At 47.6% G+C, this 27,229-nt stretch overlaps 1 protein-coding gene across 3 annotated transcripts in view; it reads left to right on the forward strand.

The window, feature by feature from the left end:
* Nucleotides 1-27,229, forward strand: part of Atg7 (autophagy related 7) — a 226,487-nt gene that overhangs the window by 35,508 nt on the left and 163,750 nt on the right. For all 3 annotated transcript variants that reach the window (XM_059258391.1, XM_059258393.1, XM_059258390.1), the window contains exons 4-8: nucleotides 781-898; nucleotides 3,299-3,376; nucleotides 7,661-7,777; nucleotides 9,351-9,500; nucleotides 26,240-26,328. In XM_059258391.1, the coding sequence (XP_059114374.1) occupies nucleotides 781-898; nucleotides 3,299-3,376; nucleotides 7,661-7,777; nucleotides 9,351-9,500; nucleotides 26,240-26,328 (552 nt within the window). The remainder of the gene's footprint in view (nucleotides 1-780; nucleotides 899-3,298; nucleotides 3,377-7,660; nucleotides 7,778-9,350; nucleotides 9,501-26,239; nucleotides 26,329-27,229) is intronic.

Raw genomic sequence — 27,229 nt, forward strand, 5'->3', positions numbered from 1 at the left:
CAGGAACATGGGAGCTGCTGCCTGGGGCATGTGGGCTGGAGCCGGCACTGGGTAGGTGGGGGTGTACCTTGAGTCCACTAGTGGGAGTTGCACATTCTGCTCTGTGATTGTGTGACCCCAGGTGTCCAGGTTTGCTTTCTATCACTGTGATAAACAGCATGGCCAAAGGCAACGTGGGGAAGAAAGGGTTTATTTCAGCTTACGGTGTAGTCCATCATGTAGGGAAGTCAGGGTAAGAACCTGGAGGCAGGAACAGAAGCGGAGGCCATGGAGGAATGCTCTTTACTGTCCTGCTCTCCGTTGCTTGCTCAGTCTGGTTTCTTGGACCACCTTCCCGAGGGTGGCCCCGCCCCCATTCCACACCAATCAACAAAGAGAAGATGCCACATAGACTACAAGCCATCTGATGGAGGCCAATCTTCAAACGAGGTTCCTTTTTCTGGATGACTAGCTTGTTTCAAGTTGACATGAACTAACCATCACACCAGGCAGTTTCATGAGGTTTACGAGGCCGAGAGCTGCTAGTTAGAATTCAGGCCCTTGGCAGTTCCTGATTCAGCCAGTTCCTCCTCAGTTTGGTCATGAGAGAAAATAAAGATGAACTTCCCTTGGGAAGAATGGGAGGCTGACCGCTGAGGGTCCCCAGACAGCACTGGCTTTCTTGTGCTGGACCAAAGAAACACTGGTCCGCTTCCCCATCAGGGGTGTCGGGTTCACTCGTCACCCCGTGCTTTGCTCAGGGTCCCAGCCATGCTGGGTAACTGTTGGTCTTATGTCTAGGAGTGCCCCCACGCCTGCCCGCTGCTGCCCTGCCATGGGGACCCTGTACAACACCAACACGCTCGAGGCCTTCAAGACTGCAGACAAGAAGCTCCTCCTGGAACAGTCAGCCAATGAGGTTAGCTGCTCAGCCAAAATGGCTCCATTGCGTTTCCTGGGGTCCAGGCAAGTGCACTGTGCCTGCTCAGGGACACGGGTCGATCACAGAAATAGTCGATACATAGAGGTGCTGGCGAGTTTGAGGGCTTTTTTCCCATAGGAAATATGGTCAACTCTCTCCTGTACAAAGAAAATGGTCAGGGGGAGACAGCTCGGCTCCAGAGTGGGGCTGGGGGTGGGGTTCCCACAGGGCTAAGGTAGAGAATGAGCTTGGCTGCTGGAGTCCAGGGAACATTTGCAGCAGTGTGGCCTCTGAGAATTATGTTGCTGTGACCAAATGCACATGGGGCTCTGTGCTTTGTCCCTCAGGAGGCTTGGCTGTCCTGAGCCACAATGGCACTTACAGACCTCCAGTATTGCCAGGGCCAACTCTAGTCGGTGCCAGGCTGACTTGTGAGCCCCCTGAGACCTCTGGCATTTCTGCCCTGTCAATCTTGCCCTTGCATCCTGTGTCTCAGAGGTACCAAGTGGGTGAGGTGGCTTGTCACCTGCTCTGTGTTGTTACCTCTCCCTGGGCCGTGGATGTGCTCTCAACCTGGATGCCTTTAGATTGCCTCTTCACTTCTGAGGTGGAGGAGAATGAAAGAATGGGGTGAAGGGGGTGGTCCTTGCCTGTCTTCTTGTCTCCTTTATTTGAGGGGTCTTCACACTGGTCTTAGGAAACAGATGGCATCTTGTACACCATTGGAGGATGCAGTCAGTGCAGCTGCTGTGGAGGATGTAAAAGTGCTCAGGGACTAAGATGAGAGCCAGCTAGTGCTCCACTGGTGTCTCATCTAGAGAAAGTGAGGTCTAAACACTGAAGGCACATCTGCAGCCTGTCCACGGTAGCCGGGGTGCCCTGAGCAGGTGAGCTCATGCAGGACTATGGTACATACACACAGGGCTCTTACTCATGAAGAATAAAAGCCTGCCATTTGTGACAACTTGGGTAGAACAGGAAGGCCTTTGAGGAAGTGGAATGAGGCAGGCACAGGAAGACAAACAGCCCAGAGCCCCACTCACTATAGAGTCTGAAAATATTCAACGCAAGCAGAGTGTAGAACAGAACAGTAAAGGCTGGGGAGGGAGAAAGCAAGAGAGGCCAGAGAGGACGGATGGGAGATACTGAGCAGTGGGGAGGGGTACATTTAGCTCCCCGCAGCACAGTACAGGGGTTGTTTGACAGTGGAATATCTCAGGATAACTAGAAGAAAGGGATTTGAGGATCCCCTCCCCCCACACAAGAAAGCTAACTGCTCTGCTGTGGTCACTACCATCTGTGTGTGTGTTATGAGCTGGTTTAATAAGGGACCTTCTGCAAGAGCCGCACTAACAATAGTCACACCAACGTGGCAGAAAAACATGAGAGACCAGTCTTCTGTGTTGTCCCAGTGGTCACCTCCCTCGAAGTGAACGCAGCTCTAGAGAGTTACATCAGGCCTTCCTCCATGAATGGAAAAATCCTAACCTTGACCAGGCTCAGATTTCTCCTGTGGTCCCCACCCTACCCCAGCCAGCTCATAGAAAATGAGGTTCACTCGTTCATGGTCCAGTGCCTCCAGGGTGGTGATATCTGTTTATTTTCCTCTCACACGTGCATTTGGAGCATGGTTCTTGTTATGAGCATTTGCTGTGGCTTTTGTAGTGACATAGTTTAGCAGCTGAGCTCTGAACATCTTGTGACCAGATGGTGACAGCCTTGGCTTTCATCCACAGACACAGCACTGGCCCTGTGTTCAGACATGGAGGCCATGCTCATTTTCTCATCTCTCAAAGCTCCAAATCGAGCTTGGAGAAAGCCTCACTGTGGGGATGGCTGTGGTGGGGCACACCTTTAATCCCAGCACTCAGGAGGCACATGCAGGGGATCGATTGAGTTTGAGACCAGCCCATTCTATTTAGAGAATTCCACACCAGCCAGGGCAACATGCCTCCCAACCCACCCCCCAGCCCCCCAAAAGAAAGAAAGTCACACTGTGTAGTTTAGTTCAAATCACTCATTTCAGAGCCTCCCCTCCCTGGAATTCCCACTTGCCGACGGGTCAGGTGTCCGCTTCTATGACAAAAGTCCTGCATGGAGCTGAGCATGCACTTTTTATTTCTGCAACCATGGCATGCCTGGCACACAGCAGACAGTAGCAAATCCCTGCTGATGAGCATCTCGAGGGTGTGAGTGTCTACTTGCCTTCTCCGTGCTGAGTGCCCCTGAGGGAAGGTGCCAGGTACTCCGGCCGGCTGATAATGGTGGAGCAAGGCTGCTGGAGAGGCAGTGTGAAGGAGGCCGAGAGCGGTAATGAGCCACTTCAGTGCTGGAGAGCAGCGGCTGGCCAGAGGAACCAGCAGCCCGACCTAATGCCTTTCCTCATTCTTCTGGCAGATCTGGGAAGCCATAAAGTCAGGCGCTGCTCTCGAGAATCCCATGCTCCTCAACAAATTTCTGCTCTTGACCTTCGCGGTAAGTAGATGGGCGGAGACTCCACAACCCTGACTCTGCCCCATGGGCCCACAGGAGGCTCCGCTCTTGGTCTCTTAGCGCTGTTCCCTGGGAGTGTGTGCTGAGGCCATTAGCGGGAAGCTTGCTGAGTAGTGGAGATCATGCTAGCACGTGTGAGCAGTGCAGGACTGATCTGTGCCTCTTGATCCACAGCCATTGCATAATTTCTCAAACGTAGTCACCCAACTCCTGTCATTCAACACAGGATAGAGCAGGTGCAAGGAACAGAGGCTCCATTGTCGCCGGAAAATGTCTGTGTTAAATAGGATCCTGCAGCCAGGTGTGGTGACACACACCTGTCACCCCAGCACTCATGAGGTGGAGACAGGGATACTCACAAGTTTGAGGCCAGCCTAGTATACATTGTGAATTTCAGGCCAGCTGCATAGCAACAGTACATCTCAAAACAAGCAAACGAAAAACAAATAAGCTCCCAGCATTCTTTCCATCATGTCACTCCACTTGCTGTCACTACGACAAAGTTCTCGAGATAATTAACTTATAAGAATGTGGCTCGTAATTTTGGAGGTGTTGCTCTAGGGTCTCTTGGCTTCACCGTGTTTGGTCCTGTGCTTGCAGAGAATATCATGGTGGGAGCATGAAGCAGGAGCTGTTCATCTCAGTGCCTGGGAAGCAGAGAGAGAACCAGGAAAGGGCTGGGTGCATAGTGTCCCCTTTAAAGGCATGCCCTCAGTGGGTTAATTCCATCCTATTGCTCTCTACTTCCCAAACCCCACCCTTGCCTCTTAAAGGTTTGACTGGATCTCAGCACCACAGCCTGGGGACCAAGCTTTTGCTTGCCTCTGAAGACACTTCAGATCCAAAGTCTCAGGAGCAGCCATTGCATAGAGGAAAGGGGCTTCTGGATGGAGGCAGTCATACCACCTGGCTTTAGCACACATACAATTGTTTATCAGAAGAAAAAGAAGACTGTCTGTATGCAAGACTTAATTTCTAGAACTGTTAAGGGCAGCCTGGCAACTGGTCAAGAACCCAGGAGCTGCTTTCTTAGTGTGTTTGCACACAAACCATAGCTGAGGAAGGCATCTGCATGTGCAGATGTCTGTAAAATACTGTTGTGTACTGTCAAGTGGGTGTCCATAGACTCCAGTTTACGGTCAGGACTAGATTCCTGTCCCCTAGTGTGAACAGCATTTCCATGACCCACAGTGGCCAGCCATATTGATATTTGTCCTCTCTGGCTGTGTGTGTGCTTTTAGGCATATTAAGGTCCCTGTGTGTTAAAGTGTGTTGCTTTGCCACAGCCTCATCAACTCTGGACATCAGTCTCCTTCCACACATTGATATATTTATTTGCTTAATAAAGTTGGATATATTAAGAAAATGTTTTCGTACACATTGGGAGAAAGGTACCAATTTAGTTATTTTTGTTTGAGCCTTGCTTCTCCAAATGCCCTCTGTGTCCTTCCCTGCCAGGCACAAGAGAGGCTGGCAGGGTACACACCTCAGGCAGCTCCAGGAGCACACTGCCCAGTGGGTGATGGTGGGAGAAAGGATGCTCTGGGGCTCTGTTCGGTTGCTAGGTGCAGCGTGGATGTCAGTCATTTATCTACTTACGAGTTCCTTGGTAGGATGGATTTAATTAGTGCTAAAGGTTTCAGAGTTTGTTACTGATCATGAGTACCTTTTTATACTAAGAATTCTTGTTAATTAAACATTAATCCATTTTATACCAAGGATCCCAACTAACAGTTTCAGCTTAATGAGAAAATAACATCAGCTTTTATTCAACTTTTAAGCAGTTTCCTAGAGTCAGTGGCTATCTGCCTTGCTGTCCCTTTTTGCAAAATGTTCTTAGCTGGGCTGTACAAAAAAATAAAATGGTCCTTTAAACTCTTCAGACACAAAGGGCTTTATGTTTAGTTTGTCCAAGATCCTTTGCATCCCAGGAAAAACAAAGCACAGCTCTAAGAAAGCTTTGGCTTCTGGAGATGACCTGATAAGCTGGCGGCCTGTGTGCAGTCCCCCATCTTGAATTGTTTAACCTTTTGCTGAAGATCAGCTATGACAAATCACTCATGCACAGGTGGAGAGCGGACTCCCAGGCCTTCAGTTTTCCTCTCTGCAGTTCTCAGGCCTCAGAGGGCCAGGCCCGTCATTTATTTCAATTTGACAGTTTGCTTTGCCATTGTGAAAAGGAATTCTTTTTTGAGTTCATCAATTCCTGACCAAGATGGAGAGTGTGGAGACTGTAATCATTAGGCTCTTGTCTGGAACTGTGTTACATATACCCATATTTGATTTTAAAAGTCATTGACTCATTTGATTCCTATGAAAACTCTGGAAACAGGAATATATATCCCCAGAGAATATCTGGCTGTGTCCAGAGGTCTGGGAGAATGGGGAGCGGGGCTGTTCTGCTCGTAAGGACAGGGTTTCTTCTTGGAATAATAAAAATGTTCAAGAATTACTGGTGGTTCAGCTGTGTCAGACGAAAACAAACTCCACAAAGCTGTTTGTGTAAATGTGATGGTTTTCTCTAATTTGAATTGTGTTTTGATACAAGGGGCTTCTAAGGCCTGAGGAAATGGCTTGGCTAAAGCACATCAGGACCTGAGTTCAGATCCTCAGAACCACATAAAAGCCAAGTGGGCACGGAAGCCACCTGTGATCCAAGGGTGTGGAGGGCAGAGAAGCTGGCTAGTCAGACAGTCTCCTCCATGCGCTTTGGGTTCAGTGAGAGACCCTGCTTCAGTATTTAAGGCGGGGGAAAAAGGAAGACACTTGATGGCAACCTCAAGCTTCCACGTGTGTGCACAAGCACCTGTAAAAACATGCACCCTTGTGCACACACGTGCCCACAGACATGAGAACATACACCCATATATGCATATATGGCACACTCATACATATACAAAATCAAAAACAAACAAAATCTAAATCAAAATCATGTGACAGCTCTGCAGTTCTCATTCTTAGCAAGACTCGAGAAAAGTGATTCCTTAGCTAAAACACTGCATCAGAGCTTCACGCTGCATCACAGGTGAGGGAAGAGGCTATCCAGGACCACAGCACCCTGGGGTCCTATCCCATGAGAGAGTCAGGCCCTAATGGCACAAGAATTTGAGGCCCTGGGGCTGAATGGGAGGCGAGTTGAGAACAGCTCAGAAACCGCTTTCCCTGGGTATGGGAGTGACCAGCTGTTCCCTGCATGATATCATTATACCTCAGTTTGGAGCCTGCTTTAACTCCGACTGTCAGTCACACTCACTATCTCTGTTCTGTGTGGAAGGCCAGCAGCTGATGGCTAGGACCGAGGCATAGTCATTGTATTGTCTGAGTGTCATGTTTTGCCTTGTATACAGTAGGTGTTTAATAGTCGCTGATTTACACTTGACCAAGAAGACATATCAAACAGGGAAACATCCTTAATCTTAAACCAGAATGTTTCCAGATCAGGACTGAATATCAACATGGTAACACAATGGAAAATTCCACACTTAAAATGCTGCTGCACTAAAAATACTGTATAAAATTTCATGCAAGTTGTGGAGATAAGATGTATATAACACAAAAATGAATTTCCTGTTTAGGCTTAGGTCCCATTCACAGGATATTTCAGAGCACATATGCAAATAGTCTGACATCTGGAAAAACTGCAAAATCTGAGCCACCTCAAATGCCAAGCCTTTGGGGAAGAGGTCCCTTCCGTGTGCAGAGAACAGAGCACTGCTTCCTCAGGACTGAACATAGCTGTGTGCTTTGTTGTTGTTGTTTTTGTTGTTGTTGTTTTTGGTGGGGTCACCATGGGAAGCCTCCTGGGTGTGAAATGGCATGAGAGGCTACCTCCTAGGGTAGCTTCTTCCTAAAGCATACAGAGGTCGAGGGTTTAGCTTCTGCTTCTGAATGAGAAAGTCTGTTTACCAATATATTGTGAGATGATGTGGGCAGGAAGCCTGGGGTCCAGGCACAAGTTCTGTGTTCTCTAGCCATCTCTGATGGAGATGATCTGGGCATACTTAGTGTACATCAGCTTTTAATGCACCCGGCTTTTCTTGTGGTGGGTTATGAAGCTGGGTCTTAGGTAACCTAGGCTGGCCTCTAACTATGTAGATCAGGACATCCTTAAACTTGTGTTCCTCCTGTCTTCATCTCTCAGGTGCTGGGATTACAGGCATGCACCACGGCTCCTAGCTTAATATATTACATTGATAAATGTGTGTTGGTTTCATTTGTGGGACACGATGTTCTATACAACTTTGTTCTGATTTGTGTTTACCCTAGGACCTGAAGAAGTACCACTTCTACTATTGGTTTTGCTGCCCCGCCCTCTGTCTTCCTGAGAGCATCCCTCTAATCCAGGGACCTGTGGGCTTGGATCAAAGGCTTTCACCAAAACAGGTATCAGCAAGTTAAAAAAAAAAATGCAAGTGAAGTCGGGCTTAACTGAGAGCAGGTGTGTGGCTCACAAGGCAGCTGAGCAGCAGTCACTGGATGGAGAAAAGGCACCTTGGCACTCTCCAGAGGGTGCGGGAGCTGTGTTTACTAAGTGCTGATAAGGTCAGTGTGAAGAGGAGGAGCCGTCCTCCTCCAGGTGGCCCTGAAACTTGGTGAAATGCTAAGCCCACAGGGAGGAATTACAGGAACATTTTGAAAGACTGAGAATTTATGAGTGTGTTTTTCATCTTCAGTCTGGGGAAGACATAAAGCCACAGCCCTTACAGAGAGTCTATGAGACAAGCCCCACCCCCACCCCAGACCCAATACAGGTCTAGTCCTTTCATTAGAGATTAGTCCCAAGAACCATTAAGATAATCAGGCTGGCAGAACACAGACCTAGCTAGAAAATTCTGATTGTTATAAAGACCTTGGCTGAGGGTCAAGATGATGTGAATTCCAGAAGCATGTCATTAAGATGCAGAATTCTGAAGCTGGCAAAGATTTAAAGGCAGGGTGGGGGCGGAGAAATGACTTGGCAATTAAGAGGGCTTATTGCTCTTACCCAGGTCCCTACCCAGCACCCACATAGCAGTTCCAGGCAGCTGTACCTCCCTCTCCAGAAGGACCAAACCCCCCCTCTGGCCTCCTGGTCACTACATGCATGTGCTGTACAGACACGCATGTATGAAAGTACTCATATACATAAAATAAAAATAAATAAACCTTTTAAAAAATATTTAAGAATTAATTTATTTTAGAACAAATGCATGGTTGTAGTTTTCTGCAACTAATTTCCTAAGAAGAAACCTAACTTGAGTCAACACATTCTAGTTGGAGATTCAATGTTGATGTTTAAGAAGGAAAAAAAAAGTTCTCAGATCATCTCAGGAACTATTACCCAACCTTGTAACATGCTGCCAAAAGAAAAAAACAGTCATAGGTCCTGGACCGGAGGGATGGTTAAGAGCACTTGTTGACGCTAAGGACCCAGGTTTGGTTCCCAGCAGCCCTGTGATGGCTCACAACTATCCCTAACTCTACCGTCAGGGGATCTGATGCCCTCTTCAGGCCTCCACAGGCACTGCAGGCACCTGGTACATATTTACACATAAAGGAAAAACACTCATACACATAAAATAAAAAGTGAAAAAATTTCAAGACAAAAGATTCTGCCCTCTAAATGGATGAATTGTAGGACATGTGTATTGTGTCATAACAAAACTGTAAAGATAATGGCAAATTTTCTCACTGGTTAGACCATGTTGGGTTATCACAGAAGAGTGCTTGTTTACCTCTGTAAACCTCTGTTGACAGCTTAGGCAGCCACCATTCTGACCCACAAAGTGCCCCCTTTGTGCCCCTGTGAAGGCATAGCACAGGGAAAAGGTTATGGAAAGGTTAAGAGGTGGTATCAATGGGCACTTGGTGAGCTTGGATATTTCTAGCTAGCTGGCTTTGCAGTTCCTTTGACGGTTTTGGTCTTTATCTCAGAGCTGTATTTCCTAGAGAGTGCCTTCACCTCCATTGTTTTCAGATCCAGGCCCTCGAGCATGCCTATGATGATCTGTGTCAAGCTGAAGGAGTCACGGCCTTACCATACTTCTTAATCAAGTACGATGACAACACTGTGCTGGTCTCCTTGCTCAAACACTACAATGATTTCTTCCAAGGTCAAAGGACAAAGGTCAGAGTCTATGGGTATCATTTTGTTAGGCAGTTAAAAAACTTGAAGTTTGCATTCTAATAGAGCACTATCAATGAAACTTCACATTTCCTTAGCCCTCCATGGTATGTTCTAGAACATTTCCTCTGTCCTCTCCACCCCTTGTCCCCACTTCAGTTCCTCCTTGGGATCCCCCTGGCTCACTCATAGCTCGTGGTGTGACTCCTCCCTTCTGTTAGTGATGAAGAGATCTGTTTTCCCTCTAGAAATGTCCTACATCCATGTTCGAATGGCCAGCCTCACCACCAAGCTTGCCTTCCTCCTGGGCAGCTGGAATCTTGCATAATACTGCTATGGAAGAGTCATCCTCAGATGGCTCATGTCACTCAGTCATTCAATGAATAGAGCCTACTGGGGCCTCTCTTCTGGTCCCAGTACCTTTCTGTCCATCCTCTACTATTCTCCCCATAAACCATTGCTCTAACTAAGCTTGCCTGCTTTCATCCAGCCTCTACATCCCACCACCATCACCCAACCAAACACACCCAGATCTCTTTCTGTCTGTTTTCACTCGCACTGTGTCATCTTCCTGTGAGCGTCTACAACACTCTCTGTCCTCAGTGATAGTCTCCTCCCATTGCAGAGCATTCTCACAGGGTGGCCATGTGTGTTCTTTCCCTATCTGGCCTCCCTCCATTCAGTCCCTGGTCCAAAAATGCCTTTTTGTATCATGTTAGACTGTTAACCAGGGCCATTGTTGATCAGTTGATGTCTGTGGAGTGTGTAGGTAACAATTGTCTGGGGCCCTCAATCAAATTCTTTTGAATGAATAAGAGTATTGCAAATGTTTTCTTAAGTAATAGATATGTTGTATTTGTATGTAATTTGAGCCATACATCAGGTTGTGAGTTAAAATGTGGTCCACAAGTATTAGGAAGTTGTGAAATCAGGTGGAGTAATGTAAGTAAAATGTCTGAGAGTTGAGAAAAAAGAGGCCCTTAACTGATGGCCAATTTGAATCTAGAACCCAGGACCTTGTGAATGTTAAACCAAGCTCCACTCCCAGCCAGGATGTCTTTGTTTTAAAAATCAATGGCATTCTCATTTTCTTTTTCAGAGGAAAAGTCCTCAAAGAATAAAGATTTCACTTTTAAAATTCTTCTTTTGTCCAGGTGATAATAGACAGTTGTAGTGGTTGCTGAGTAAACCAGGCCTTTAGTAACTTAGGGTCCAGCCTACTGTACAGCCCGACTGTGATAGCAGACAAGCTGCTAGAGGCCTGGCTGAGTGCAGCAAATCCATGCCCCTGTCCTCGGTGTCACTTCAGCAACATAGCCGTTCACAGAGCACACTTCCACAGGACTCTCACAAACTCAAAATCTCATAATAAATCTGTGAAATGGGTGTCACAGTGTCTGCATTTCCTACGTGAAGAATGTGATACCGACAGTCCCCTCGTGTCTATGGCCAGCTCCCTAGAAGCCTGCACTCTCTGCCTTCCCATCTCCACATTGCTGTGGTGCAGGCCATCTCTGCTTGACCCTGGGCTTCTAAATAGACCTGGGTCTGATGCCAGTGCTGGCACCTGCTAGCTCTGTGGCCCCGGGGAAGCAGAGTGACCTTGCCTTGCCTTGGTATTTCTGTCAAGTACCACAGAGATTCTCTTTCCATGATTTGGTGAGAACTAAACATGCTAATGTGAATAAAATGATTAGCACGAAAGCAGGTCGTGGTAGCACTCACTTGTAATCCCGGCACTCAGGGGGCTGGGGCAAGTGGATCTCTGTGAGTTCAAGGCCAGCCTAATCTACATAGTGAGTTTCGGGACAGCCAAGGCTAGATAGAGAGAGCTTGCCCCCCACCCAATGCTCAGCACATAGTGAGTGCTCATCATATAGCAGGCCCCAATATGTAGTGGGTGCCTTGCATGTAGCAGGCCCTAATGTGTAGTGTGGATTCTTGACATGTAGCAGGCTCTCACTATGTAGCAGGCACTAAGTACACCCCCACTTCTCTTCCTCCTTGTGTTTTTTTCCCCTCATTCCCCAGCATATTTTAAGAGACTGCACAAACCTGAGTCTCCTCTGAACTCTGCAGGGGTTCATGTGACCAAGGACCTGTGCGGCCAGGACCGTTGCCCCTCACTTGCTTAGAATTATACTGTTGGTTAAGGACAGATCTCAGGAAAGCCTGGATCGCTCAGCACATGTGCTGACTGCCTCCTTGTGGACTAGAACTTGAAAGACAGACACTGCAATAGCTGTCCTCACAGACCCCAGAGCCTTATAGAGCCGAAGAGGCACCCACATGAAAGTTCATGGCAATTGAAGGAATCAAACAAAAGGCCCAAAGAAATGAGACATTGATACACTGGTTGGCTACCTGTGCTATTTCACATTGTAGAAAGTGTCACAGCAGCTGTGAACACTGGTAACTTCACTGGAGTTTGCCAGCCTCTTAGCCTGTGGTCATGAGTGTTCCCATCCATCCTCTACATGCATTCTCCAGCCTGTGACCATGAGTGCTCCCTTCCATTCTCCACATACATTCTCCAGCCTGTGGTCATGAGTGCTCCCATCCATCCTCCACATGCATTCTCCAGCCTGTGGTCATGAGTGCTCCCTTCCATTCCTCCACATGCTTTCTCCAGCCTTTGGCCATGAGTGCTCCCTTCCATCCTCCACATGCTTTCTCCAGCCTGTGGCCATGAGTGCTCCCTTCCATTCTCCAGCCTGTGGCCATGAGTGCTCCCTTCTATTCTCTAGCCTATGGCCACATCCCTCCTCTCCCTGCAGCCCTTCAGGATAAAGTGGAAGTGCCCTTGGCTAGCCCTGCCTCGTCTCCCACTGCTCCCCAAGGTGAAGCTTGCACTCTAGCTGCAGCCGTGCCCTCCAAACACCACATGCTGGCATTCTGCCCTCTGGTGGACTCTTCCCTTTGTCTTCACTGGTTGATGCCCTACTTATGGATTTATCTCCCCCAAAGTGACAACTGACTATGTGCACTGTTTCCTGTCCTCATATGGGGTCCAGCTGCAGCCTCCTCTTTGCCCCTTGCATTCTGACATGATGCTAGTGCGTTCTCACGGTCCTCTGGCCCAGGTTCTGGGCAGCTGGTGAACACTCTCAGCACAGCAGCCATGCTGTGCCCCTTCTGTGGATTCCACATTTACTGCAACCTGGGTGCTCCAGAGTCACCCACTGGTAAAAGTAGAAGAAAGGGAGAGGCCATCATGGCCTGGTGCCATCCAAGCAGGCTTCCTAAGAAACAGAGGCTATAGTAGAGCCCCTCTAAATATTTCTGAAGAGTCCAGGTGAGATTAGGTATGCCTGCTTTTACTGCCTTAGCCTTAGTTTGCTGTTCAGATAATTCCAGCTTCTCTTGAGTGTTCCTTGTATCATGGTGTTTCCATGAATGATTGACCCTCTTCTAAGAGCAGGCATTCATTTCAATGTGAGCTCCTGCAGGTGTGTTCACCCTTCAAACGGGGTCCATCTGTTTCCTGCCACCACACCACATCTGCCCCCAGCCTCTCCTCTTTGATCTCTGTCTCTGTCTCTGTCTCTGTGTCTCCGCCCTCCCCCTCCCCCCACTGGCAGTACTGGGAATGGAACCTAGGACAACTCACCCTCTCTGGCTGAGCTACACTGCAGCCCGCCTCCCCTTCCCAGCTGCATTTCCATCCAGAAGTTGTTCCCAGTGAGCCTCCTGTCTTCATGGGAAAGGTGGAGAAGTGTTGAGATCCTCCAAATGTCCCTCCTAGGTGATATCCTTATGCCTGTGACTCCTGCAACCATTTCCTCCCACACCTGAACTTCCTGTGGTTCCCTCGCCACTTTATCTATCTTCCTGCTTCCTTCCCCGCTGAACTCAGGACCTTCCCTGTAGGAGGCTGTTGGTCCTCTTACGGGCATCATCATGGCTCTGCTTCCAACCACTTGCTGGCTACCTCCCTGTCCCTTGTCGCATAGTTTCTTCCTGTAGCTCTCAGGTTCTCAACATCTCAGTCTGCTCCCTGTACCTTTCGACCATCACCTGAGCTGGTGGTTGCCTTTCCTCTGTGTCACTGAGTGACTTCTAGATGGGCCTCGTTGGGTCTCCTGTAGCCTCTGATCCATCCATCACCTTGTCTGCGGTGATCTCTTGTGGTGCTTCCCAAATGAAACATCTGAGTGTCTTCACTCTGAACTTAACAGCTGAATTCTTTACTGACATGTGTGACTTTTGATGTCAGGCCTGTGGAGGAGAGTCCGCTGATATACCCGACTTTTTTTGTTTTGTTTGTTTGTTTGTTGTTGCTGTTTTTGGGGATTTTGAGAAAAGCAAAGATTCTTTCTTCTTCTTTTGTTCTTCTTCTTCTTCCTCCTCCTCCTCCTCTTCTTCTTCTTCTTTGTTTTGTTTTCAAAAAATCTGCAGAAATGGGGACCCTACCTACCAAAGAAGCCGCTCCTGGGTCACTTTCAGCCCCACACATCTAGCCGGGCTTGCTAGCTCAGTGACAGGTCCTGCGTGGGTGTTCTCGGCTCATATACCCAGGACAACTTTTCTCTCCTTCTTGACTGATGTCAGGTCATTTAATGCATACTTGCTGGATTTAACTGAGAGTGAAAATTACCTGTGACATTGTAACTCAATACTCAGGTGTTCCAAAAATGTTTCCCAAAATATGTGTGTGTGTGTGAGAGAGAGAGAGAGAGAGAGAGAGAGAGACAGAGAGAGAGAGAGAGAGAGAGAGAGAGAGAGAGAGAGAGAGAGAGAGAGAGAGAATGTGCAGAATGTGCATGTGATGATTGATGATGTATGGTGGGAAATACACACACACACACACACACACACACACACACACACACACACCCCTTATAATGCTGAGGATGGAGCCCAAGGCCTCGTGCATGCTGGGTAAGCAGTTTGCCACTGAACTACACCCCAGCTCATGGTTTATCTTTGTGAAGTTCTAGTTATGATCCACTCAGTTATTTGAGCCACAAATAGGTCATCTCCTAGCTGACGGGATGGCTCACTGGTTAAAGGTGCTTGTCACCCAAGCCTGGAGACCTGGGCTAGATCTCTGGAACCCAAGCAAAGGTGGAAGGAGAGGACCAACTCCACAGAGTAGCTTTGAACTCCATATACACCGTGGTGCACATGTGCACCATATACCCCATTATAACAGTAGTAATAGTAATAGTAAATAGCTTGTACAAACAGTGCACCCATGCACCGTGCTGGCTGAGTTCTGGGTGTGTGCTTAGTTCCTGGCTTCAGCCTGCCACTATTGTTGTAAAACTTCACAGTTCTTTAACCATTTATTTTACATCTTGAGGTTTTTATTTGATTTTCAAGGAAAGGTATCAATATGTAGCTCAGGATGGCCTGGAACCTGAGATCCTCCTGCCTCAGCCTCCTGAGTGCTGGATTATGAGCCTGTGCTACCTCACTCAGCTTTGGTTGTTTTTGAAATAAACTGTGTGTGTTTCCTTGTAACCTTTTCTGTGCAGTGCTTGAAACAAAAATTATATTATATTCTGTTTGATTGTAGCCTTTTAGGATAATATCATCGTGCCCTATACACCCTTTTAAAAGGCGTATAATAATAGACTATCTTTACTATTTTTGACAGCTAACTCTCATACTTCGTTACTTTTAGTTTTTTTGGGTTTTTTTGTTTTTGTTTTTCGAGACAGGATTTCTTTGTGTAGCCCTGACTATCTTCAAACTCTCTCTATAGACCAAGCTGACCTCAAACTCACAGAGATCCTCCTGCCTCTGCCTCCCGAGTGCTGGGATTAAAGGCGTGTGTCACCACTGCCTGGTGATTTTTTTTAAATGTATGAATTATTCCTTCCCAACTCACCTGCATCTTGAGTTATTTCTAAAGAAAAGCTCTTTAGATAAAGAATTACTGAATTGAAGAGATGATCACTTAAAAAATTGTGTGTGTGTGTGTGTGTGTGTGTGTGCGTGTGTGTGTGCTTATGGGTTTGTGCACAGGGGAGTCCAGAAGAAGCCATCAGAACCCCTGGAGTTGGAGTTACAGGCACTTGTGAGCTGCCCAGCATGGGTGCTGGGAACCATCCTTTGGTATCTACATGAACAGTTTATGCTCTTATCCACTGGGCCATCTTTCCAGCCCTGAGAGTAAACATTTTATAAAAGTATTATTATTAGTTATTATTAGTGTGTGTGTGTGTGTGTGTGTGAGAGAGAGAGAGAGAGAGAGAGAGAGAGAGAGAGAGAGAGAGAGAGAGAGAGAGAGAGAGAGAGAGGAGAGAGAGAGGGAGAGAGAGAGAGAGAGAGAAAGAGAGAGAGAGAAGGGCATACTTGTGGATGTCAGCAGACAACTTACAAGTCATTTCTCTTCCTACACCAACTGCACAAAGTTGTCCAGAGAGCATTTTCATCTTCTGATCCATCTCATCACCCTTGAACATGTTATGGTCCATAGTCAGTGGTGTGCTGGTGAACGTCTGACGGCCGGTCCTGGGGAGGACTCACCCCGTGTGTAGTGCAGTCAGTGGTGTGCCAGTGAATGTCTGACAGCCGGTCCTGGGGAGGACTCACCTGGTGTGTGGTGCAGTCAGTGGTGTGCCAGTGAATGTCTGACGGCTGGTCCTGGGGAGGACTCACCCCGTGTGTAGTGCAGTCAGTGGTGTGCCAGTGAATGTCTGACGGCTGGTCCTGGGGAGGACTCACCTGGTGTGTGGTGCAGTCAGTGGTGTGCCAGTGAATGTCTGACAGCCGGTTCTGGGGAGGACTCACCTGGTGTGTGGTGCAGTCAGTGGTGTGCTGGTGAACGTCTGATGGCTGGTCCTGGGGAGGACTCACCTGGTGTGTGGTGCAGTCAGTGGTGTGCCGGTGAATGTCTGACGGCCGGTCCTGGGGAGGACTCACCTGGTGTGTGGTGCAGTCAGTGGTGTGCTGGTGAATGTCTGACGGCCGGTCCTGGGGAGGACTCACTTGGTGTGTGGTGCAGTCAGTGGTGTGCCGGTGAATGTCTGACGGCCGGTCCTGGGGAGGACTCACTCGGTGTGTGGTGCAGTCAGTGGTGTGCCGGTGAACGTCTTGACGGCCGGTCCTGGGAGCCATGTTGAGATCACTAGTGCAAGTGACTACTGCCACACACTGCTGTGTGCCTCCCCCACCCCTGGGCATCAGATGCTCTGTGTTCTTACACACTCGACAGGCTCAGAAATGGCCCCCGTTTAAATTCTTATTTCCTACAAGAAGTGTTGATTTCACCTGGACAGAGTGATTCCACAGTGACACTGCATTGCCACGGAAGGCCATCTCCTTCCAAGGCAGCAGCAGCATCCCGCCGCCTGTCCCCAGAGAGCCTTGCTCATCTTCGTCCAGCATGGTTACCGAAGAGTAGAAAATGCTTCATAATTACAGCAAGGTTCCCCTGTGGTTCTGTCTTCCATCTCTGCTAGCCAGGCCTGCCCTTCACTTAGCTACCACTTAGTGTTCGGTACTGCTTTGTGTCTTTGTTGAAGGCTGTGACCTTGAAGTGCACTTGAGACTTGCATTTTCTTCCCTCTGCTTTTAAAAAGGAGTCTTCTTTGTCCATTGCCCGGGATATTGAGTGTTTGAGTATTAAAGGCAGCCATCTGTATGGGATCCTTACAGGAAAACCCTCCCACTGAAGATGGTCAGGTTGACTGTTCTGCCCTCTTTTTTCTCATGCTGTCATTTTCTGAAAAGTGCTCCCTGGACAGTCACCAGATTCCAGCTGTGCTACTTCACCCAACCGCACGCTCTCAGCAAAGCAGAAAGGAAGACGTATTTATAAACCTTCCAAACAGCTTTCCTCTTCAACTCTGTTTGGCTGCTTGGTCATAAAAGGAAGTGATTTGGCCAAGTTCATGCAGTCACTTTGTGGCTCAGCCAGGTTTAGAACCCAGAACTCCTAGTCTTTATTTCTCTCATTAAGCCGGCTCACCTAGCACTCACTGCCCCATATAACCTCTCCTGACACTAAGGCTCCAAGTTAACGCCTAAAACACCGAGAGACTTTGGAGTCACTTTCACATCCTTAAAGGAAGATTAAATGATACTTAATACTTAGCCCGTTGTCAAGTGGGCTTTTTCATTTCCTGTGCTGTGCATGTCTGCCCCCTGCATGCCTGTCTCCATTGGAGAGCTCCCTTCAAGCGTTTTCAGCCTGACCCCCATTTGTGGGTGCATGGCAGATGTTCCTCTTTAACTAATCACCCCTGTTCTGTATGGCTCATCTTAGGTCAGGGTGTTCTAAGAAACTGGCCATTTCTGCTCAAAGATTTCTTATTCCCTTCCTACCTAGAAACACACTTCTCTGAGGCTGGGCATCTGCTGTGGAATGGGGTATAATATTCTAGTGTGTACCGTGTAGATAGCATTTGGGTCCATCTCTACTTGAGATGGATGATAAAACTTGAGACCCAAAGAGTGTTGATCAGTTGGTCCTCGTACCCTTAATTTTTCTCTACCAGTTATAAAAGGGCCTTGGAACTGGAGATGGAGGTGGTCTGTGATGATGGACTGAACTGGAACAGGATGTGGGGAGGTGACTGCAGCAGGGGCTGTCTGTCTGTGGTGTTGCTATGGTTACTGCTTCTTGGATGGTAGTCCTCAGTCTGTGCTGAATGCAGGTGAGAATCACTTGAGAGATGAGGAAACTAAGCTCAGAGATGTTCAGTCAGTTACCAAAGGTCCCCGAAGGGTGAGTCACAAAGAACATTCTGCACAGGCCGACTTTTTTTTTTTTTTTTGAAGTTACATTTGACAGTTGAAACTCAGATCTCTAGAGGAATGTCATTTTCTGGGTTGATACTGAGGCTCTTCCTAAATACCTCCGGGTGCTCTTAAAATTGTGGGGCCAAGCTTCACTGGTCTCTGCTGTTCTGGGCCCTAGCTGTGATTCTTTTTTTCTCTATGATGTCATCCAAAATTCTCCACGTCTGAAAAGAGGCCTTTGAGACAAAACAAGTCAGCACTTTTCCTTTTCTCTCCCTCCCTCCCCACTCCCTCCTCCCTCCCTCCCTCCTTCTGTTTTGGTGCTAGAGATAGAGATAGGACCTCACAGTCCAAGCTGGCTCCAAACTCCCTATGTAGCTAAGAATGACCTTGAACTTCTGATCCTTCTGCCTCCACCTCCTGAGTGACAGGATCACAGGTGTGTGCCACTGCTCTGGTGTATGTGGTGCTGCGGATTGAACACAGGGCTTCCTGTATGCTAGACAAACCCTGCACACACTATGTCCCCAGCTCCTCAACCCTTTCGTTTGCAGGCAAGGGTGAAATTCCCTTTGGGTCTTGCAGTCAGTCAGCTGCAGAGTTAGCACACACCTGCGGACAGTGGACAGTGCCCTCTCCATTGTGTAAGCCTTAGTGTAAGCCCTTCCGCTGTCACAGAAGGAGTGATGCTATGTTCTCCCCTCCCCCTTCCTTGCTGCATAAAGGGGAACATTAAAAGGGGGCAGCACAAGTGTGGCAGGGTGGCAGGTGGCAGTGTGGCAGGTGGCTGTGTGGCAGGCAGCCAGAGCAGAAGAGCTCAAGGAAATGCTTGTAATTCAGATCTCAGAGCTGTCATGCTTGCCAGTGCCCCCCACCCCCACCCCCATCCTCGGCCAGGAGAATTCCAGTGTTAAAACTGACATAAATGAATGCTAAGAATGGAGAGGGAAGGAAATGGAACTTGAGGATGCTGTGCTGTAGTTCTGTATGTGAGCTTCCCGTCTCAGTCACTCAAACAGAGGCGCCCCCTCTAGCTGCTCCAGGACCCATGCCCAGATACTGGGTGCAAGGGGGTGGTGTAACGGGCCTGGAGAAGCTGACTGGTTCAGTTGTCTGCAGCTACGAGTGCAGGCTTAAAGCACAAAAAATAACCGGTTACAGTAAGGAAAAAGCTGCAGTGACCACACTTGAAGCAAGTGCTCTTTTTCTTAGACTCTGAAGTGTTAGCACTGAAATGATTGTGCATAAGAATGTCCTGGGTGTCTGCTGAGCACATAGGTACTCTCCCTCAGAGAGGCAGGGGATCAGATGGGATGTGTGCCTGAGCGCAGGCAGCTGTGATGTGGGTGGTATGTGGCCATCCTTTCTAGCAGTGGTCTTCAGCTGTTGTTAGAACCACCCGAGATCCAGCAATGGATCTGAGGATGCACTCAGCACTACAGTGCTGTTGTAGCACACGCGAGGCCCTGGCTACCATCTCTAGCACCAAAACCCACTGCTGAAGCCAAGTCCCAGGCTGCTTGATCCGAACCTCTGGACTTGGAACCCAGGGAGCAATTGTTTTAAAAGCTCCCCACAGGGCAACTAAGCATAGTGTGAGAAGCAGAGCCATGGCAGGGAGAGGGGAGCACCGATGTTGAAACCCTGGTGGGTGTTGGGAGACCCCAGGTTCCTCTGAGCTAGCAGGCTGAGAAGAGGGCAAAGTTCCCCGGGGAACACTGATACTCCTGACTTCTACACCATAGTGAGAGACATGGGAAGCTACAAAGCCAGTCCAGGGGTTTTGAGGGCATGAGAAAAAGCCTCACAGGTTTTGTTTTGTCTTGTCTTGTCTTGTTTTTTCCTCTTGGCTCCTTAGCACTACCCGCTCTAGTGCTTCCCAAATTCAAGTTCACAGACCCAAGCAGCTGCATCAGAATTACTGAGAAGGTTGATGGAGATGCAGGTCACTGAGTACCCCTTGGAGGCAGGGAGGCACTCCTGCTACGGTTAATAGCACCGGGTGCATGCCAGGCTTTGTGTGCTCAGGGTCATCTCACTAAATCTCCACAGCAGCCCTATTAGGTGGGTGCCATGATTTTGTCACAATTCACGTAGGGCCACCAAGACCCACAGGATTGAATGCTTGGCCTTGGCTGCTCGTATAATAAGAGGCAGGGCTCAGCGTGGCTTTGATAGCTGTGTTCATGAAAGTTCTCTGTATGCTGACAATATTTATCCATCTGAAGAGAACTTATTTGTAAGTAGACACACATCTATTTGCCCTGAATACATGAAGATACTTCTAGAAAAGACTTCAAAAACGAAGAAGTTTTTACATAATCAAGAAATGTGGATCTTTTCCTGGCCAGGCAGTAGTGGCACACGCCTTTAGTCCTAGCACTCGGGAGGCAGAGGCAGGCGGATCTCTGTGAGTTCAAGGCCAGCCTGGTCTCCAAAGTGAGTTCCAGGAAAGGCACAAAGCTACACAGAGAAACCCTGTCTCAGAAACCACCCCCCCACACACAAAAAAAAGTTGTTTGTGTTGGGGATTTAGCTCAGTGGTGGAGCACTTGCCTAGCAAGCACAAGGCCCTGGGTTCAGTCCTCAGCTCCGGAAAATTAAAAAAAAAAAAAGAAAGAAAGAAAGAAATGTATTAACTAGATGTTGGCAGTAGCAAATTTCATTTTCTGAGATTGAGGATAGATGAAGATGGACCTGTCTCCCAGTAGGACACAGAAAAGGCCTCATGCATCTCCGCCATGGAACACTACTCAGCCACTATTGGCAATGGCTGTAGAATATTTGCAGGCCAGGAAAAGCCTATGAGATGATGAGAAACATAAATCTGCATGTATGGCATGATTCCACTTCTGCTTAGAAGTCATAACACAAATATATTTATGTAAAAAATAGTTAGGGGCAGTTGTCTTAGCTAGAATTTCTGTTGCTGTGGTAAATACAATAACCAAAGGAGTTTGGAGGAAGAAAGGGTTTAGTTCATCTTACAGTTGTCATCTGTTGTGAAGGGAAGTGAAGGCGGGAACCTGGAGGCAGGAACTGAAACAGAGGCTGTGGAGGAGCGCTGCTTACTGACTTCTATCCTTGGCTTGCTCAACGTGCTTTCTTACACATCCCTGGACCTCCGCCTACCCAGGGATGCCACTTCCAGCATTGGTCTGGTCCCCCCTGAGCCTACCCACATCAATCATTCATCAATAAAATGTGCTACAGACTTGCCTATAGGCAGTTGGATGGAGGCATTTAATTTCTCTCCCTAGATAACTCTGACATGTGTCAAGTTGGCAAGGGCGGGGGGGGGGGGGGGCGGGGAGCCAACCAGGACAGTAGTCATGCATGAAGATGTGGACAGAGGTTCCTTTAGCTGTTAGTAATATGGCATGGTTGTGGGATGTTTTTTGTTTTTTTCAATCTCAATGTTGTTTCAGCTTCTGCTTTTGGCTTACATCACCCTGAGCATTGTATGAAACAATTACATAAAGTTTCTGGGCTAATTTAAATGAAAAGTAAGACAGAACTGGGTGTTCCAGCATACACCTTTAATCCCAGCACTGGGAGGCAAAGGCAGGTGGATCTCTGTGAGTTTGAGGCCAGCCTGGTCTACAGGGCGAGATCCAGGACAGGCACAACTGCATAGTGAGACTGTCACTATGTCTCAAAAGGGAGGGGTGGTGGTGGTGGTGGTGGTGGTGGTGGTGACAGGGCTTGCTGGGGAAAGGTGCTTATTACAGTGCAAGTGCAAGCCTGGTGACCCGACTTCAATCCCTAGAACCCATGTAAAGGTGGAAGGAAGATCTGACTCCACAGAGTTGTCCTCTGACCTCCACACGTGCATGATGGCATAAGCCCATTTCTCCCCAATATCTATTCTATCACTACCCTATAGCTGAAGTTTCTGTCCAGGTCCTGCCAAGCCCCCGCAGTCCCACAGCCCACAGCCCACTTATAAAATAATCACTCAGAAGCTTATATTAATTATGAACTGTATTGCCTAATGGCTCAGGCTTCTTGCTAGCTAGACCTTACATCTTAAATTAACCCATTTCTATAAATCTATACCTTGCCATATGGATCGTGGCTTACCGGTATCTTTACATCTTGTTTCTCGTGGCGGTGTCTGGCAGCGTCTCCTGATTCAGCCTTCCACTTCCCAGAAATCTCCTCTCTCCTTATCCCACCTATACTATACTTCCTGCCTGGCTACTGGCCAATCAGCATTTTATTTATCAATCAGAGCAACACATTCACAGCATACAGAAAGACGTCCCCAGCATAGGCCCTCTCTCCCTCTCCTTCCCCCTCCCTGCCTTCCTCCCCACACATGCACACACACATGTCAACCATGTTTTTATTTGATCTACATTGTGCTTACAAAGGGAATCCATGGCTGCGTGGTTCTCTGCCAGCTATCTTTCCGCCTCCTTCCTCATGCTCGCTCCCTTCCCTCCCAGTTATGTCCAGCCTTCGGCTGTAGTTTTTGTTTTGTTTTGCTTTCTGACAGTGCTGGGAATCAAACACAGGACCTGCACATACTGGACAAATGCCAAAGTCCATCCTAGCCTTTGTTCATCCATTTTTCCATCATTCAATAAACATTTACTAGACAGCTACTATATGTCTAAGATCGTAGAAGGACGGAAAGGATTTCCCATGCTGTCTAGACACTCAGCATCCACTTTATCATTAAAAATGAAACTTTTATTTTGGAATAACTTTAGATTTATAGAAGATAGTTGCAGGAACTAGAGAGATTGCTCGGTGGTTAAGAGCACTGACTGCTTTTCCAGAGGACCAAGGTTTGATTCCCAACACCTACCTGATAGCTCACAACCATCTGTAAATCCAGTTTCAGGGAATCTGCTGACCTCTTTTGGTACTTTACACCCAGTGCACAGACATGCATGCAAGCACAACACCCATACACATAAAATACAATTTTAAAAGTAACCAGTGGGCCTGGAGAGATGGCTCAGTGGTGAAGTGCATTGCTGCTCTTCCAGAGGATCCAGGTTTGATTCCCAGCACCCATGTACCAATTTACAACCATCCATAACTCCAGTTCCAGGGGATCCAGTGCCCTCTTCTGACCTCTGTGGGCACCAGCTATCACGTGGTGCAAAAATATGCATGCAAGGAAAACATTCATACACATAAAAAACAAAATAATTTTAAAGGTAAATGGGAAAATATCAAAAAGAATGTGTTGCAGAGTGGTGCAGAGTTCCGGCCTGGCCTTCTGCAGTTTCGGTTTTCCTTCACGTTGCTACCTCCACCCCTGCTCCTTCTTCAGAGCTCAGTAGCCAGGGCTGCTGCAGTCCTTTGGGTTTCCCAGTAGCTCCTGACCCAGAGCATCACACTGCAGTTTTTCTGTTGTGCCGTGTCTCCTTAGGGTCTTAGGCTCTCCAAACTGTCTTGTGTTGATGACCTTGACAATTTGGACGGTTCAGCTATGTTTTCAGAATATCTGTTTCCTTCTTAAAATGTGCCTATGGACACAAACTAAACAAAAAATTAAGACAAAAAACCTAATATGTGTGTGTGTGTGTGTGTGTGTGTGTGTGTGTGTGCACATGTTTTGCATTGGTGAGTCTGTTTTGCATTGGCCAACCACTCCTAGCCATGGGGCCTGCCCTGCAGTATAGCTGATATTCTCAGTGACAGTGAGTATCGTCTTGGTTAGGGTGGGACTTGGTGTCCATTCCCCTTCTCAGTGTTGGGATTTTCTCGGTTTGCACAGTGCCGGCCTTGTGCATGCTGCCACAGTCTCTGTGAGTTCATGGGTGTCCATCCTGCTGTCTCTTTGGAATTGTCCACCACCTCTGGCTCTTACAGTCTTTCTGCCTCCTCTTTTGCAAGACATCTCATTTAGGACCGAGTGCTCCAAAGTCTCTCACTCTCTGCACATTGTCCAGTTGTGGGTCTCTCTCTTAATTCCTATCTACTACAAGAACAAGCTTCTCTGATGAGGGTTGAGCAACGCTCTGATCTATGGGCATAGCAATATGTCATTAGGAATCATTTTATTGCTATGTTCATTTACCAGAATAATAGTAGTCGGTCTTCCTCTAGCCCCATAACTGATCTAGTTTCATTTTGGTATTTTTGACTTATTGTGTGTGTGTGTGTGTGTGTGTGTGTGTGTGTGTGTGTGTGTGTATTTACTTATTTGTGCTGGTATTTGTTTTGTTTTGTTTTAGGGAGAAAGAACATTGGGTGGGTATGAGAGGAGTTGGTGGAGAGGAAATAATATAATCAAAATACTGTATAAAAAATAAATAAATTTTTTAAAAAAGAATGTGGTTATGGGTTTTTTTAAAGAATCCAGATGTAATCAAGTTCCCCTGTTCTTTCCTCCTCCCCAGGGATCCCTGATATCCACATGGCACTCTTGGTTACAGCCTTCTCCTATAAAGTTACTGTTTTTGCTTTGGAAACAAATCCCGCAGTTCAGTCTCCCCCAGAGATGGGAGGATTAAGGTCTTCTCCTAAAGAGGACAGCATCCATATCTATTGTTTGAGTTCTTATTGACTTATTAATTCCAATATTGATGGGTGTGGATTATCGATTTCTTTGGCAGAGCTGAGGATGGAATTCAGAGCCTGGCACACACTAGGCAGGCACTCTGCCATGGGGCCATAGACACTTATTATAGTTTAGGTGACGTCTCCCTGAACTCACTTGTCCTCTGGTTGCTCCTGTTTGGACACTCAGGCTCTTTGTACTGCTCTCTTCATTTCCCTGATGTGGCCTCATTCTTTTCCCCCCTTGAGTACATCCTGTTTTCTGGTACTCTAAGATGGTCCTTGAGTACTTCCTGTTTTCTGGTACTCTAAGATGGTCTTTGAGTACTTCCTGTTTTCTGGTACTCTAAGGAGGTCCTTGAGTACTTCCTGTTTTCTGGTATTCTAAGATGGTCCTTGAGTACATCCTGTTTTCTGGTACTCTAAGGTGGTCCTTGAGTACTTCCTGTTTTCTAGTACTCTAAGATGGTCCTTGAGTACTTCCTGTTTTCTCGTACTCTAAGATGGTCCTTGAGTACTTCCTGTTTTCTCATACTCTAAGATGGTCCTTGAGTACTTCCTGTTTTCTCGTACTCTAAGATGGTCCAGGCACAGCTTGTGTTCTCTGTCTCAGCTCTAAAATCAGCCACGTGTCCAAGGCCCCCTGACATCTGTTATTGGAGAATGGATTTTAGAAATCAGTATCTGGCTGGATGTGGTGGTGCACACAGCATTCAGGAGGCAAAGGCAGGCGGATCTGTGAGTTTGAGGCCAGCATGGTCTACAGAGCAAGTTCCAGGACAGCCAGAGCTACACAGAGAAACCCTGTCTCGAGGAAAGAGAGAGAGAGAGAGAGAGAGAGAGAGAGAGAGAGAGAGAGAGAGAGAGAGAGACCGAGACCAGGTACCTTTTGACAGAAAGGAGATGGGGAAAGATACTCCTCACCTATAGTGTGTGATGGCTTGTGGGAGGAGAGCAGCTCCAGACCTCCCCAAGTAAAGCCCTCACTGGAGACCTGTGTTTGAAGCTGAGTAGAATTCTCCAGATGGAAGTCAGGGTTAAGGGAGCAGTGGAAAGAGGTGGGAGGAACATGTATTCCCACTCTGCAGACATGTAGCTTTTGAATTTGAACCAACTGTAGACTCGGGGCCCAGGCCTTGTCCTCACTTCTGGTCTTCATTACACACAGATGGACCATTCTTACAGCTTGCATCTCTCAGAGGGCTCTCCTTGTAAGTCTTGAGTGCAGTCCTCAGCCCTCTATCTTCTGTCTCTCTGCCCCTCCTCCTCCCCTCCCTCTCTCCATCCCTTCCTGTCCTTTCTCTCTAGTTCCTGCTGTCTGCCATGCTGTGTGCTGGGCCAGGGAGCACAGGGAAAAATGTTCCAGTTCTTACCTGTCCAGGAGTCCTCTTGTCTAGGGTGAGATCCCAAGCCTTTCTTCCCTTCAGCCTTCCGCCAAGTGTCCACTTTCTATGGAGTGTTAGCCTCGTGTGGTACTATCAAACTGATCTGGTGTGTGGCTCTCAGCTAGTGTTTTCTGTTCACAGATAACAGTTGGTGTGTACGATCCCTGTAACCTAGCCCAGTACCCTGGATGGCCTTTGAGGAATTTTTTGGTCCTGGCAGCCCACAGATGGTATTTACATGTGTGTCCATGTCTGTGTGTCTTCATTTGTATGTTTCCCTTATAAGGGTCTACTTATGTCAGCATCTTTCCCTAAGGGCATTGATTTCATTCCTGGCATGGAAACTAGAAAATAAGCCAATTAAGTTAGTTGTGGTCCAGTTTCTACCCCTGGTGCTCTTAAGCAGGTCTGCTAAGGAGTCCCAGCCTCAGCCCCAGCCTGTACTATGCTGAAGTCACTTAGATCATGGTGAGGTTATACCTGGAGGCTTTGATACTGTCATTCTCCAGCCCTCCCTTCCTGCTTTTAGACAGGAATTTCCTATTGCTACCACTTCCCACCTTTAAAAAACTTTCCTAATCCTAAAATAATAAAAAGGGGTATTGGGAAAAGCCAACTTACACTTAATAAGACACTCAGCATCACTGGGTATCAGGGAAATAAACCTGTAAGAGGTCAGCGGCCCCAGCCCTGCCAAAAACCACCTATGAAAGTGACTATGCTTGTATAGTTGAAATGGGAGGCAGCAAAATTCACAAAAGATGCTGCGACACTTGTGATAGGATCTGTTGGAGTTAAAAACACCCACGGCTCAGTGGTGGTGTTCTGAGCTTGTTGATCACAGTGGTACAGGCTGGATGCAAGCAGGCACACACACACACACACACACACACACACACACACACACACACACACACACACACACAGTGTATAGCAGCACTGTGGTTCCTAGCCCCAGCCTCATGCCCTTCCATTCTGAATGGATGGCAGAGGCCTGGGAGGCACCTCATAGGAGGTGTCCTATCCGAGTGTATCTTCATGCACGGCTTGCTTTTTTTTAAGGCTTATTTTTATTTCATGTGTATTGAGTGTTTTGCCCATGTATGTATGTGCACCATATTTGTGCCTTTT

This window comes from Peromyscus eremicus, chromosome 3 (assembly GCF_949786415.1).
Source record: "Peromyscus eremicus chromosome 3, PerEre_H2_v1, whole genome shotgun sequence".
Lineage (NCBI taxonomy): Eukaryota > Metazoa > Chordata > Mammalia > Rodentia > Cricetidae > Peromyscus > Peromyscus eremicus.